This window comes from Melospiza melodia, chromosome 28 (genome assembly GCF_035770615.1).
Source record: "Melospiza melodia melodia isolate bMelMel2 chromosome 28, bMelMel2.pri, whole genome shotgun sequence".
NCBI classification, from domain to species: Eukaryota; Metazoa; Chordata; class Aves; order Passeriformes; family Passerellidae; genus Melospiza; species Melospiza melodia.
Genome location: NC_086221.1, coordinates 7925259 through 7926613, shown reverse-complemented (window position 1 = coordinate 7926613; position 1355 = coordinate 7925259). Strand labels below are relative to the sequence as shown.

The 1355-nt window shown below is 57.3% G+C and overlaps 1 protein-coding gene across 1 annotated transcript; it reads left to right on the top strand.

The window, feature by feature from the left end:
* CLPS (colipase) lies at window positions 1-1355 on the top strand. The gene is made up of 3 exons (XM_063177883.1): window positions 1-118; window positions 918-1040; window positions 1121-1355. Exons 1-3 carry the CDS (start codon window positions 23-25, stop codon window positions 1253-1255), a joined length of 354 nt encoding a protein of 117 aa, XP_063033953.1. The 5' UTR covers window positions 1-22; the 3' UTR covers window positions 1256-1355.

Genomic DNA, 1355 nt, shown 5'->3' with positions numbered 1-1355 from the left:
GCACAGCCACAGCGAGCCCACCATGGCCAAGGTGCTGCCTGCCTGCCTGCTGCTGGCCCTGCTGCTCCTGCCCCCGGCCCTGCTGGCGCCGCAGGAGCGAGGGCTCATCTTCAACCTGGTAAGGGGACGCCAGCCCTGTGCCTGGCACGAGGGCCCCGCTGCCGCAGGGGACACGCACGGAGGGGTGGAGGTGTCTGTGAGGGAATTTGGAGCCTGGGAAATCAGCTCTATAAAGGGACAGGGAACACAAAAAGTGGAGCAGACAAACTGTCTGCCCCGCTTGAACCAGGCAGGACCCCCAACCTGGATGGTTCACAGGGCCTGGGGAGGGGAAATGCTTTTCCTGTGGTGTGACCGTGCTCACAGGGGTCTTAGGTGGAGGGAAGAGATGAGGATCTGACTCCATGTTTCTGAAGGCTTGATTTATTATTTTATGATATATATTACATGAAAACTATACTAAAAGAATAGAAGAAAGGATTTCCTCAGAAGGCTAGCTAAGAATAGAATAGGAAGGAATGATAGCAAAGGCTTGTGGCTCGGACATTAATTACAAACAACCACATGAGACCAATCACAGATGCACCTGTTGCATTCCACAGCAGCAGATAACCATTGTTTGCATTTTGTTCCTGAGGCCTCCCAGCTTCTCAGGAGGAAAACTCCTAAGGAAAGGATTTTCCATAAAAGATGTCTGTGACACTGTGGTGTCTCAGCCCTCCTGTGAGTCCAGCAAAAAAACCACTCTGAGTTGGGTGGTATTTTGGGGCAGAGTGGGAGGTTGGGGCATGGGGACAGTGCTGCTGAGCCTCAGCCAAAAGCAGAGCTGGTGTTCAACACCCCCCAAACCCCTGGGCTCACAGCTAGGGTGAGATTGAAGGGGAGCAAAGAGGGACCCGGTGCTGTTTGTGCTGCAGGACACGGGGGAGCTGTGCCTGCAGAGTGCCCAGTGCAAGAGCGGCTGCTGCCACCGAACCGACGGCCTCAGCCTGGCCCGCTGCGCCCCGAAGGCAGCTGAGACCCAGGAGTGCTCCCCAAAGGTAGGTGCCCCCTGCTCCCAGGGCTGGGCGGGCGTGGGGCACGTCCCCCCCACGCTGCACCGAGCCCTTGTTCCCTGCAGAGCCTCTATGGGGTCTACTACAAGTGTCCCTGTGAGAGCGGCCTGACCTGCGAGACCGACAGAACCATCGTGGGCTCCATCACCAACACCGACTTTGGGATCTGCATGGACCCCCATGAGTCCAGGAGGCGGTGAAGGAAGAGCCCCCCGTGCCCCTCTGTGCTGCCCCTGCCTTGCCCCCTCTCCTGGGTTTAGCTTTAGTGGGAGAATTTGAATAAAGACCAGCTTCTGCCGA

Coding starts and splice junctions, on each gene's coding strand:
- CLPS (XM_063177883.1), top strand. CDS start 23: ATGGCCAAGGTGCTGCCTGCCTGCCTGCTGCTGGCCCTGCTGCTCCTG. Junction 119..917: donor GAGGGCTCATCTTCAACCTG/GTAAGGGGACGC, acceptor TTTGTGCTGCAG/GACACGGGGGAGCTGTGCCT. Junction 1,041..1,120: donor CCCAGGAGTGCTCCCCAAAG/GTAGGTGCCCCC, acceptor TGTTCCCTGCAG/AGCCTCTATGGGGTCTACTA.